Source organism: Macrobrachium nipponense, chromosome 3 (genome assembly GCF_015104395.2).
Source record: "Macrobrachium nipponense isolate FS-2020 chromosome 3, ASM1510439v2, whole genome shotgun sequence".
NCBI lineage: Eukaryota > Metazoa > Arthropoda > Malacostraca > Decapoda > Palaemonidae > Macrobrachium > Macrobrachium nipponense.
This window is the reverse complement of record NC_087202.1, coordinates 75,226,193-75,238,692: the sequence shown is the minus strand read 5'-3', so window position 1 is coordinate 75,238,692 and position 12,500 is coordinate 75,226,193. Positions and strand designations below refer to the sequence as shown.

Below are 12,500 nucleotides of genomic sequence, written 5' to 3'. Positions count from 1 at the left end.
TTATGTTTATGAATTGAATTCAGCATTGCTTTTATTTTTTCACTTTTAATTCATCATAGCCCGGTGCTGTCTCCTCTTCGCGCTCGACTTTTAACATTGGTCGTTTCTCTATGTTTGAGCGTCCTAAGCAAGAAAATTACTATACTTGGTGCCCTGAGAGAAACTTTTCATGTGTTTTGACTGATAATAATAATAATAATAATAATAATAATAATAATAATAATAATAATAATAATAATAATAATACCCCAAACTCAATAAAAACAAAGTCACCCTACCAAGTACATAAATACCTCGATCATAAGCATTAGTATACACCTTTCATACGTAGTGGGCTTAAATTACCATTAACAGACCAACTGTACGGGGAGAGAGAGAGAGAGAGAGAGAGAGAGAGAGAGAGAGAGAGAGAGACCTCATTCGTAACTCATCTTTTAAGACATTCATGATCTCCAAGCAGTAGTAGGCTTAAAATAGAATTATTAAGGAAACATTTCCTTCAAGGCAGTAGGGCACATGTTAGATAACCCATCTGCTCTCTCTCTCTCTCTCTCTCTCTCTCTCTCTCTCTCTCTCTCTCTCTCTCACCACGGGGGGATTTATCAATCGGCAAACCTATCCAAACATCAGCCTGACAATGTAAGCCGTTAATTGGTTGCGAGTGCATGCGGGATCAACCAGCGAGCTACATTATTTTGGCCTCTGTCCCAACTGATTGGTGGGGCTTATTTTGCGTCCCGCCCACTCGTTTCGGCGTTGGCCAATACGGGCAGCTGTCAAAACACATGTCCCGACACGTTCCGCGTTGCTATCATTTCAATCCCTCGAAAATTGTTCGATGTAAATGCCACCCCCCAACCCCCACCTTTTTTTATCTATTTTTTTCTCTCTCTCTCTCCACATTGATCGGCATGACCTGGGGTTTGATTTTGGCCGGTTCATGTACAGAGATTATTATTACTATTATTATTATTTTATTATTATTATTATTAGTAGTAGTAGTAGTAGTAGTGGTAGTAGTAGTAGTAGTAGTAGTATTTACAAACATCTCATAATCGCATGAGTCACTAGTTATTATTATTGTTCAACGGTGTAAGTGTAAATGTATTAGAAATATATATACTAATAATCTTGTATATATTTTTGATATATATGTATATTTACACTTATACATTATGGATTTCTTCATCATTATTATTATTATTCTAAATCGTTTATAGTTACATATTTCTGTTGCTTATATCAAATCTCTCATGTTTCTCCGAATTCTGATTACGTATAATGTCGACAATTCCGGCGAATGAAGGAGGAATGAAAGTTCTAAAGCGTCACCTGTATAACCGTTTAAACGCTAGGCTCTCTCTCTCTAAGTATTTGGGACGATAAAACACATCTTTGGAACTATTGAAAGCTAAGAAATATAAAAGGAATTACGAAATAAGCAGAATCACCATCTCCCCCCCCCCCTCTCTCTCTCTCTCTCTCTCTCTCTCTCTCTCTCTCTCTCTCTGTTAACTTTGAAGTCTTTGGGATGATGAAACTTCTTTGGAACTATCGAAATGTAAGACGAATTACTCTCTCTCTCTCTCTCTCTCTCTCTCTCTCTCTCTCTCTCTCTCTCTCTCTCTCTTAATTTTTAGGGTTAAGTTTTTGGGACGATGAAACACACGTTTAGAACTATCGAAATTTAGGAAAATAGGATTACTATTGGTGTGTGTGTGTGTGTGTGTGTGTGTGTGTGTGTGTGTGTGCATTCATAATCACACGCCTCACTCTCTTTAACCCTCTGGCGATCATCCCCAAACCATCCCCTTTTGTAAATTGCATCCGTGTCCAGCATCCCAGCGACGAGAGGAAAACAGCATCAAAGACGAGTCCAAGGGCATCAACTTTGTAGTCTTGTAATGCGTTTCATCAGGCTGAGAGAGAGAGAGAGAGAGAGAGAGAGAGAGAGAGCAGGAGTTGGGGATCTCTCTCTCTCTCTCTCTCTCTCTCTCTCTCTCTCTTGCATTAATGTATTTTCTCCATATATAAAAAGTTATTTTTGGGCGTCTCTCTCTCTCATTAATGTAGTTTGGCCTTTTTAAAAAAGAAAATTCTGTTCGGGCTTTTTCCCCTCTTCTGCCCCCTTCTCTCTCTCTCTCTCTCTCTCTCTCTCTCTCTCTCTCTCTCTCCTTCCTATATTTCCCTTTTTTTTTGAAGTAACGATTCTCGTTTTCTCGTCCCCCTTTCCTCCTTCCACCATCCCTTCCCCTCCGCTCCTCCCCAACCCCCAACTCCCCATTCCCCCTTCCCGCATCGTCCCTGGAAGCGCCATAAGACACTAACGAACCTTGGAAAGGACTTTCTCATATGATAGTTACGCTTAACTTAACCTCAAAAGGATTAACTGTACTGACCCCCCTTACTTCCTTGAACCAACCCCACCCCTCTCTCTCTCTCTCTCTCTCTCTCTCTCTCTCTCTCTCTCTCTCTCGAATTCTACATCTGATCTACAAAAGTTATCACTCCGTTTATATTTGTTTATATAAAATGACAAGATTTTGTCATCAGAGCCTCTCTCTCTCTCTCTCTCTCTCTCTCTCTCTCTCTCTCTCTCATTATAGAGCTTGATATATAGCGTGAACATACGACAGTAGCACATCAGATGTAGTGTTGTTGAGAAAGAGAGAGAGAGAGAGAGAGATAATGCGTAGGGAAATTCGATTTATTCCAAATCAACCACTAAGCGTTAAAGTTATTGGATTTTCACAGAAATGTCTCCTGGTTTCTGAGGTTGTTGATCATATTTTGCCTTCATTCTTTTGGGAAAATATGGAATACTTATTTCCCGAGTCTCTCGTCGTCGTTGTTTTGGGGTCAAGTGGTAAGCTTAGTTCCAGATTCTCCGTCCCTGTTACGCGAAAAGCCAAATGGAACTGTTAAACCAGTTCCTGGTTCGATAATTCCTTGCTGTTTGAGCATAGATTGGAAGGTCGTGACATGAGTTACTGATTCGTCATTTCTTGATGACTGGAAAAGACTGTGACATGTTACGGGCTGCGGAAGAGACAGAGCCCGTGCCGCATGTTACAGGTTGCGGAAGACTAAGAGGCCTTGTCACATGTTATGGGCTGAGGAATGAGGAAGAGCAAGAGCCCGTGCCAAATGTTACAGGTTGCGGAAGACGAAAAGGCCTTGTCACATGTTATGGGCTGAGGAATGAGGAAGAGCAAGAGCCCGTGCCAAATGTTACAGGTTGCGGAAGACGAAAAGGCCTTATCACATGTTACGAGCTGCGGAAGAGCAAGAGCCCGTGCCACATGTTACAGCTGCGGAAGAGCAAGAGCCCGTGCCACATGTTACGGGTTCCGAAAGAGCAAGAGGCCGTGCCACATGTTTATGGGCTGCAGAAGACCAAGAGGCCGTGCCACATGTTATGGGCTGAGGAATGAGGAAGAGCAAGAGCCCGTGCTGCATGTTACAGGTTGCGAAAGACCAAGAGGCCTTGCCACATGTTAGGGGCTGCGGAAAAGCAAGAGCCCGTGCCACATGTTACCGATTGCTGAAGATCAAGAGCCTGTGCCACATGTTACGGGCTGCGGAAGACCAAGAGGCCATACCACATGTTACATGCTGCTGAAGAGCAAGAGCCCGTGCCGCATGTTACAGGTTGCGGAAGAGCAAGAGGCCGTGCCACATGTTACGGGTTGCGGAAGACTAAGATCCCGTGCCACATGTTACGGGGCTGTGGAAAAGCAAGAGCCTGTGCCACATGTTACGGGCAGCGGAAGACCAGCCCGTGACACATGTTATGGGCTGCAGAAAAGAAAGAGCCCTTGCCACATGTTACGGACTGTGGAAGAGCAAGAGGCTGTGTCACATGTTATGGGCTGCTGGAGAGCAAGAGCCTGTGCCACATATTACAGTCTGCGGAAGAGCAAGAGCCCGTGCCACATGTTACGGGCTGTGGAAGAGCAAGAGCCCGTGCCACATATTACGGTCTGCGGAAGAGCAAGAGCCCGTGCCACATGTTACGGGCTCCTGAAGAGCAAGAGCCCGTGCCACATGTTACGGGCTGTGGAAGAGCAAGAGCCCGTACCACATATTACGGGCTGCTGAAGAGCAAGAGCCCGTGCCACATGTTACGGGCTCCTGAAGAGCAAGAGCCCGTGCCACATATTACGGTCTGCTGAAGAGCAAGAGCCCGTGCCAACATGTTGGGGTACGGGCTCCTGAAGAGCAAGAGCCCGTGCCGACATGTTACAGGGCTGTGGAAGAGCAAGAGCCCGTACCACATATTACGGGCTGCTGAAGAGCAAGAGCCTGTGCCACATGTTACGGGCTCCTGAAGAGCAAGAGCCCGTGCCAGCGCAAGGCTGGCTGGATCTAAGTAGATAAAATTAGAAGCTTTTAATAAATCACGTCTAGCGCCCTTTTTAAAGAATGAAATCATTATTTTCTGATTGGCCATTCGACATTCATTTTTAGGAGAACGGAGTAATTAGTCCTTCAGTCTCCGTAATTGTCCGTTGCTCGGAAAACCTGGATCTGTGCTGAAGGTTTACGATTCTTTGGAGGATATTGGATGCTTAGTTGTTGACACGGCATTCCCCGTTGCGTAGGCCGTGGATGAGAATGACATCGCCGACGTCAAGAGGCCATCTCTATTCATTTTCGTCAGGAGTGCGACTAATTTCATTGTCTCAATTATGCTGTGATGTAGAAAGCCAGCAGGTGGAAAGCATTTCGCAAGAAAGAGAGAGACGTCCTTCTCTCTCTGTTTCTGTGTTTTTGTGCGTGTGTGTGTGTGTGTGTATCTCTCTCTTTACCTTTTGTTAGCGCCCTTGATATGCATTATATCTTGTTCCGATGCATTCATTGAGAAAAAAAAAGTCTGTGCAATAGAGCAGTGGTTGCCAGGGATTTGCATTTCGCTTCTCGTTATGTTGCAAGGTTGGGGGTCTGGAATTTGTAATTCCTCCGCATTATTGTTTTGATTTATTTAATGAATAGGATTCCTAGGCGTTGTCTGTGCACGTGAACTGTCTTGTGTCTAATAGCGACGAGGCCTGGGTCGGATTACAGGAAGAGAGAGAGAGGGAGAGGAACGCTGTGGACATGTTCCTCCTATACGCTCTTCGTTGTTCCTTTGTTGATCTGTTGTTGATCGACGTCGTGATATATGTTCCTGGTAGTTAGTGGACAGTAATGGGTTATAGCCGGGTTGACGAGGATGGGGCTACCGGCTATGTCCTCCTGGAGTTTGATAATTGTTTGTATTATATGTATGCATGTGTAGTGATATACACACACACATACTATAAATTTGAAAATATAGTTGTGAATATATAACCTATATATACATATAAAATATGTATATGTACAATAGATATAAATATATATTATATATATATATTGATATATAGATTATAATTATTATAATATATATATAAATATATATTATAATTCTAATATATATATATGATATATATATATATAATATATATATATAGATACCAGATATATATATATATATAATAGGTATATAAGAATATATTAATATTATATATTTATCTATAATAGTATATATATATGCTAGATATATATATATAGTAAATATAATATATATATATGTATCTATATATATATGCAATTGAAGTAGCCACAATGCCCTCTTTACTTCTTGAATTCTTTGCTCTTTTTTGGATACGCTTTTCAGGTCGGCAACGTGACCTCTTTGTGATTATTGGACCTGGGTTCGTCTCCCAAGACCGGTCATCACAATTTCTTCTACAAATTTCTTTGAACTTAGATCTTCAGGCTTTGTAGTGACAAGTGTATCCAAAAAAGAGCAAAGAATTCAAGAAGTTAAGGGGTCATTGTGGCTATTTAGAGAGAGAGAGAGAGAGAGAGAGAGAGAGAGAGAGAGAGAGAGAAAGATGTATAGGACAGAAGAAGATAGAGAAGGCTGAATAGAAACAGCGACCCCATATAGAAATGGGAAAAGCTGAGGGCAAAGAAGAAGAAGAAGAATAGAGAGAGAGAGAGAGAGGTAGAGAGAGAGATGTACGTGTACGTGTGTGAGAATGCGGATGTTATAGACAAGAGTTCAGTGGAAGTGTGTGATTAATGGCAGATGAACTGCTATAGCATATATTAAGCGAAAGCAGTATTGCCCTAAATCTAGAACTGAAAAGATCATAAGACAGTATAAGAAGAATAAACTTTCAAACTTTTCATTTGGCCTTCATCCTTTAATTTCCTCTCTCTCTCTCTCTCTCTCTCTCTCTCTCTCTCTCTCTCTCTCTCTCTCTCTCTCTCTCTCATGTAGATATATTTACACATGGAAGAAAGTTTTGACCGAGTCAAATTGTACTCTTTCCTTGGTGATGCATAAAAATGGCAAGTTGATCGCGTGGTTGAATCCCTCCCGTAAGGGTTAGTGCCGTCTGTGCACCTCTGTCCCCACCTGCAACCCCTTTCGTTCCTTTTATTGTACCTCTATTCATATTCTCTTTCTTCCCTCTTGCTATCCAACCTTTGTTAACATTTGTTTCGGCAACTGCGAGGTTTTCCTTTCAAACCGTTCTACTCCCAGTTTCCGTTTCAGCGCCGAATGACCCCATAGCACCCAGCCCTTGACCTTTGGCTTAAATTCTATATTCCATTCCTAAATTCCATTAAGCAATAAAACCGAAAACAACTTAAGTGAGTACAAGAATTGTTGAACGAGTCACTGGAGAACAGTTTCGGCTGTGTTCCGTGTGTAGCTTCTTTGGAGACTACGAAACGATTGCTCTGTTGTCTTTGCAAATTGTAGATACCTGCTTTATTTGTTGCTGTGTTGTTGCTTTGTGATTGAAATCGACGAATTTGATGTTCTGTCAAAGTGGGCCCCTTTTATCCGTTGTAATCATGGTAGTCCATATATATTATGTATTGATTTATCAGATTTGTAAAGCTTTTGCCTTGCTGATAGTATGTAGATCACGATGTTTGTGTAAAATGTAAAAGGTATTATTATTTGAATACATTTGTGTAATTCTCTTTATGTATTAGGATGTGTAATATTTTCATCAGTACACTGACTAATTATATGAACACACATTATACAGCTATGAATAGTTAGTTACATATGTATGCACATACACGTACATACTTATATACACACACAGACACACACAGACACACACACACACACATATGTATATATATATATATATATCTATATATATATATTATATATATATATATATATGGACACGTGTAAACATGTCAAGAGTACTTTCTCCTTAAGGATGCTGTGAAATAAAAGTATCAAAATGGAGAGTATGCGTAACAATTCAAGTCCAAATATAATCTTAAGTCAAACCATCTCGAGAAATCAAAATGAAAGGCTAGTTACATCTCGCCATCACCCGAGGTTCGGGAGATCGGAAGATGCAATGGAGAGGGAACAAAAATAATATTTGAATCATAGCTGGTTCACTTAAGGTAGATTCTTTGGCGAGACGTTTGTTTGGCGGGTGCTGATTGGCTGGAGCTGCCTACCTCCCGGTACCAGCCAATCAGCGGCCGCCAAAGAAACGTCTCGTAAGCATACGGCTTATCCAACAATCTACCTTAAAAAGCACTGATTTTGTGTTTTGCACATACCTACACATGAGCTCGCGCACATATACAGTGGCGACAGATTTGTCATGAAGTTTGTCGCTTCTTTGGACTTGAGATGTTTCGACTTTGTTCAATTTGAACTCAAACGTATGCTCATACTCTCTATTTTTGTCCTATTGTCTCATCTCCTGAAAGGAAGATGTTAGTCTTGCTTATTTGTTTACAAATAGTAAGCGAAAAGTATTGCCTAAAATCGAATTCACTATTTGGAATAACTTACACTCAGGGATAATTATCGTTATAATGATAGAACATTATAATTATCGTGCATCTGCCCGGCCAGGGTTCGAATATGGACACCTTGGTTCAGTTAGAAGAGATGAACAGTCGACTCAGAACACACTGCATTCGGCGGAATTCTAACAGAGGCAGATGCATTAAATACCCTTGGGTGTATGTTACCCCGTAGACATAGTGAACTCGGTATTAAACTATATTTTTGGTCTAATCTAATGTTTATGTCTATAGAAAAGACACGAGAGTGTAAGTAATATAATTATATATATATATATATATATATATATATATATATATATATATATATATATATATATATATATATATATACATATATACACGCTCTTGCTTTATGATTTGCGTGATTTTGTATTGTTAATTAAATGTTATCTTTGACAGTTGTAATTGTGTTTTTAGAAATTATCAGATAGAACATTGTAGTCTTTATTAGTTCAAATCACTGACTTTGCCCTTTTGTATTCAGTGAAGAAATGACTATTTATCTCTTCTCTCTTTCGCCATCCGCTGAAATAGCGGAGCCATGGCCGCGGGGGTTCTCACCAACAGGAGGGGGCGCAGCCCCCTCACCCCTCTCTTCTAGACGCTCGCAGGTCATCGTCCAGGCAGGTGCGTTTCGTGCTTGCGCGCAGACAACAAGCATATTAGTAATGTGACTCACTTGTGGGCTTTTGACATGCTTTTGTGGTGTGACCTATGCTGTTGTTGTAACAACTGCTTGCTTGGACCTCCCTAATCACCCACTGAGTATGTTTACAGGATGTAAAGTGTTGGTTGGCTATGCTGTCAGTCCAACGTATACTTATACAGGTTACAATGTGTGTAATAAATAAATATATATATATATATATATATATATATATATATATATGTATATATATATTATATATACATATATATATATATATATATAGTATATATATATATAATATATATATTTATATATATATAAATTCATTTATCCTGTAGTATACTAAAGCAATCCCCAGAGATGCCATGCTTTTCACTGTAAACACTGTTAGCCCCAGTCATACCATCCTGTCCCTGCGTATCTGTGTGCGCGTTTATTCATTCCTACAGTTCCTGAGTGATTATTTAAAAAATAAAGTCTAATTTAATCTTTTTCCATCCTTGCACCTTATTGTTTCTGGTTAAACTTCAGTAGCTAATATATATTTTATTTTACTATTATGCACTGTCTTAAATACACAGGTTATATCTGGTATAGTTTTTTGGCCACACAAAAACAAAATAGTGTTTTGGATGAATCTCAGCCTTCATCATGTTACTTTAAACGTAATTGGCCACACAGTAGTTTGACTATGGTATCTAGGTAAACATTTCCCTTTAGATAGTTCAAATTACTCTTGACGCTGTGTAATAAGTTTCTTTAGAGTGGCGGTTCATTGATTATTATTATCATTATTGAGGAAGTTCCCGGGTTACGGCGGGGGTTCCGTTTCCGACAGGGTGCTGTAAACCAAAAATCGTCTTAACCCGAATCATCATCGTTATGATGGGAATAAATTGCGACAGCGCTTGTCCGGGTTACAACGCCATAAAACAGGTTAACAGCGCCGTGAGGCAAGTGCCTCAGTCCGGAAGTTAACCCGAACCTGATGTTACCCCGGGAACTTTCATATTATTTTATTATTATTATTATTATTATTATGGAACTAGAAACTTCATGCCATTGCGTGGACACTTCCACAGATTATGTATTTTTTTTTATTTATTTCTTATGTATTTCCATTGAGATTTAGCTCCAGATGTGATTTTCGAAATTTAATAAACTCCTGCTTAATTCTAAGAATTTTTTGGTTTTAGAATTTGTTATATTATATTCACTCTAATGCTCATTGTATTTTTACACTGATTATGAAAATTCTGTATTTCCAAATATAAATCACACATTCTTAATTACCTCTGCAATATGCTGCAGAATTAAATCCAATTTTATGCACTAATTAATTTTAATGCATTTTTACGATTTACTTTTATTATGAAACATGAAGTGAGAAAGTTTTGCTTAATTAGCTTCAACTTTCTCTCACTCTCACTTCCATCCCCCACTCCCCTTCGAAGTAAAAAATAGACGGCCGATTTAACTTTTTTTTTAAAGCTGTTAGGTTTTTTTTATTTTTTATACCAATACTGGCAAAAACAAAAACGTTAAATAGTTGTCGCCGAATTCCTGTGTTTGAATGCGTCACGAATGCGTTACTTGCTTTTTTTATGTTCGATGATAAAGAATCAGTTCAGTTTTTTTTTTTTTTTACTAATACACGAAATGCTTTAAGGTTTGTTGCATGGTGGAGCCTGATTCTGTTTGCACTGAGTGTGTTTACATTAACCTTGTTTGCATAGCCCTTGTAGGATGCATTTCCATATCACGATCATAAATGTGCTCATTTCCACTATGGTTACTGCTTCATTAGGAAGTCTTCCCTATTATATGAAAAGCTTGGTATCGTTTGCATTAATTTTGTCTGCTCTTCCCCTGCGATCTAGGGAAGTCATGTAGGTCTATCCCTAGATTACTCTAGTAGATTCACATCAACCATGCATTTGATGTCTAGGCCAGTCCCTTACGACGCTCCTGACTGGCTGTTGATAAGCCAATCACAGGGCTCTCGAGAGAGTTCACATGGTAGGATTTATGTTCCACCTCTCCTGAGGTATACGTCTTTCAGGAGAGGTGGGACATACATCCTGCCTATGTGAACTCTCTCGAGAGACTGAGAATTTCCAGCCCTGTGATTGGCTTATCAACAGCCAATCAGGAGCGTCGTAAGGGACGGGCCTAGACATCAAATGCACGGTTAATGTGAATCTACTATAGCTCTTTTGAGTATACAGATCGTATATATTTCGTCCACAGTTTTGAAGCAGTTTATCCCCCATGTTATTGAGTAACTTCTGCGTGTCCCTGTTAATCTTCACACAACAGTAACTACGAAGATCTCAGAGAGCCTTTACTACCACTTAAGCAGCTATCTGGATCTATTTCAAAATATATTCAACTCTCTTGGTTTGCTTCTCACATATACTCAAAATGTCATTGAAACTCATTAGTTATGTTTTGAGGTATTTTATATAAACAAACTAATACTACCGACAGAATAACCTTCGGTGAAAAATTATATTACAAAGTACATTTTTCCACCTTGAAATACTATATATATATATATATATATATATATATATATATATTATATATATATATATATATATATTCTGTTTACTGTGCCTTTACGTGGCTGGATCGTGTCTGTAACAAGAGTAACAAGATAACATCTCTTCAACGCGATATGACCGATTCTGTTTTGGTTTCATGTAGTGAGTCAAGTTTGAATTCCACGAAAATTTCAAGTCCAAGGAGATGAGGGCATTGTTTAAAAATTTTTTACTCCCCCCCCCCCCCCCCCCCACCCCCCCCCCCCCCCCTTCATTACAATTTTTCTAGAATTTATATAAGTTTTTCTTAGATTTCTCAAGTTTGCCTGGGATGTCTAGATTTTTTGTAGTTCTCCCTCAGTTGATCTAATTTACAATAGTTTTCACACTTAGTGTCTGCAAAATTTCCGAATGTCTTGTCAATTTTGCCAAGTAGACTATCGGCTAATTTTGAAGACTGACATCATCCCTTTGTCTGTCTTAGGAATGGAGGAACATGCCAATGAAAGGCGAAGGAAATAAAAGTAGGATCCTACCCCATGGGAATGTAGGATGTGCCCGGGAGAAATATCCTACTACGGATCTGTCTATGCTCAATTTCAGATGTTCCCCAAGGCCGCTGCATTTTGCCTTGATTCTGTTTGTGTAATTGAAAAACATTATTATTATTATTATTATTATTATTATTATTATTATTATTATTATTATTATTATTACAATGTTATTATTTTCTTTCACTGATTTAGAACGGACCAAATAGGTCATCAGCCTGCAAGGTAGGCTTCCAGATAAAGGTTTTGAAAGAAAAAGTAATGATGGGGAGAAGGCTGAGATGATGTTATGAAAAGCTGTTGCAGCGAAAAAACCTGCTGTCGAAAATACTGAGATGTATAAAAACTCCCTTCTGCAAGTACTGAATTTTAGAGAGGAGACAACGGATTGAAGAACTAAAAATCCCCAACAGATAATATACGGGGCATGTTCAAATCAAATAACTGTTTTATTTTAATTTTTAAAAATTTATTTATTTATTTTTTTAGGGTGGCCTACAAGGAAATATTACGCACATAACATGCTGTAGACAATACACCCTATAGCTTGTAAGGCTAATTACATGCATTGAAATCTCTGCAGACAGTGCACATCGCTAATATAATTTTCTTAATTGCTGTTCTTTTGCTTTTCCTTTCACAATTTGGTATTACCTCTAGTGTGGAAGTTTGCTTTGTTTGACGGATATGAGCACCACGTTCGGCTGTCACAATAAACAATAAATAAATAATAATGAAGAGCCAGGCAGTGCGTGTGATATACCACAAGTGCAATGCAATTACGAAGTTTCATGAATGCTGCCGTCATTTTTCGACGGGGCAGGTAAACTTATCATGGTAATGAGACCTTTACCATTAATC

At 39.1% G+C, this 12,500-nt stretch overlaps 1 protein-coding gene across 1 annotated transcript in view; it reads left to right on the top strand.

The window, feature by feature from the left end:
• LOC135221821 (GTPase-activating Rap/Ran-GAP domain-like protein 3) overlaps positions 1-12,500 on the top strand; it is a 967,251-nt gene that overhangs the window by 452,546 nt on the left and 502,205 nt on the right. Inside the window, 1 exon segment of the mRNA XM_064259719.1 lies at positions 8,428-8,520. Within this exon segment, the coding sequence (XP_064115789.1) occupies positions 8,428-8,520 (93 nt within the window).